Genomic DNA, 1,510 nt, shown 5'->3' with positions numbered 1-1,510 from the left:
TATATATATATATAATCATTTTCTAAAACATAATTGTTTTATATAAAAAGCAAAAACATTAATAATTAAAAACAAACACTTATTTTTGTGTCCACTCACTCCTGCACTCCCAGGAAGCTGAGCAGCGATTGGTCGGGCTGCTTGTTGAGTCGCAGGATGTGCTCCCAGTACTGCGCCTCCTCCTGCTCCTTCTGCAGGCAGTAGAGGGTGAAGAGAGGAGGGTAGAGGCGAGGGAGCAGCACAGGGTGGATCAGAGAGGAGTAGCTCACCACCACAACACTGAAGGAGGGAAAGGAGGAGAAGGTTTGAACTACTGTAGGTTTTATTTAACAAAATAAAAGCCCGTGTCGACACAGACCCGTGTTCCTGTCTGGTGGAGTTCCGTCTGGTTTCAGATGAGGGGGAGTGAGGGGGTTCTGGGATGATGCCGCCATCTTCTGGCAACTCTGGAAACAAAAACCTGTAGGAAAGCAGTCTTTATTAGATATTAGCTGCTTTTTTATTCATTTTTTAGTCCACTCCTAAGACAAGAAGAATGTTTGTTGAGTTATCAACACAGATTTGTAAATAATAATATATTAAAAAACTCAATAAACTAGAGAAATTGCATTTCCTGTGAAAATGCTAGTGTCAATGCTTCTTGAAAGTATTTAATAGAGAAAATGTTAAAGAGAATCCAAATTTGAAAAGTTGAAAAAAGCAAAAGAAGCCTAACTTTGCAGAAAAACAGTAAAAAGGTGCAAAAATATAGTTGAAAAAGCAGAAGACAGCTAAAAGCTAAAATAGCTGAATATAGAAGAAAACATCTGTAAGATGCATAAATGGAATAAATATGCAGAAAAAACACACAAACAGTAGAAAAAAAGCAAAAGAATAGCAAAAAGAAACAGATCTATAGTTAAAACAGCAAAAAAATAGTTAAAATTAGCATAAAATAAGCTAAATGTAGCAGCCACAGGTTGAAATTAGCACCCAAATAGTGAAAGTGTTGTAAAAAAAAAATTAACAGTAAAAAAAAATGCATAAAAGTACAAAAAAAGGACAATTTGTAGCAGTTAAGTAGCTAAAACAGCAAACATTTTCAGTAAAACAGCTAAAAAGTAGCTGGAAGTTCTTTAATTAGCATAGCGAGCACAAGGTTGCTGAACTTAGCAAAAAATGTTGTAATAGCTACAAAAATGTCTTTAGGTTAAAACTCAAATAACAGCTGAATATTAGCTAAAATTGCAGCAAATAGATGAATATAGCAGAAAGCATCTACAAATAGCACAAAGTAGAAGAAAAAAGTAGAAAAAAGCAGAACAGCAGAAAGAAGTAGAACTATAGCTAATATATGAGAAAAAAAGCTAAAATTTGCAAAAAATAAGCTAAACGTAGCCGCCACAAAATGAAATCAGCACCCAGATAGTAAAAGTGTTGTAAAAAATATAAAATTAGTAGCAGAGTTGTAAAGTAACTAAGTACAAATACTTTGTTACTGTAATTAAGTAGAAACTTTGGTTATCTGTAC

General features: G+C 34.1%; 1 protein-coding gene across 1 annotated transcript in view; it reads right to left on the bottom strand.

Annotated features, from left to right (window-relative positions):
* Positions 1-1,510, bottom strand: part of LOC106519703 (alsin) — a gene marked incomplete in the record, with an annotated part of 25,694 nt that overhangs the window by 5,068 nt on the left and 19,116 nt on the right. The window contains 2 exon segments of the mRNA XM_014011475.1: positions 100-279; positions 359-460. Coding sequence (XP_013866929.1) covers positions 100-279; positions 359-460 — 282 coding nt within the window.

Source organism: Austrofundulus limnaeus, unplaced genomic scaffold (assembly GCF_001266775.1).
Source record: "Austrofundulus limnaeus strain Quisiro unplaced genomic scaffold, Austrofundulus_limnaeus-1.0 Scaffold81, whole genome shotgun sequence".
NCBI classification, from domain to species: domain Eukaryota; kingdom Metazoa; phylum Chordata; class Actinopteri; order Cyprinodontiformes; family Rivulidae; genus Austrofundulus; species Austrofundulus limnaeus.
This window is presented reverse-complemented; position numbering and strand designations above follow the sequence as displayed.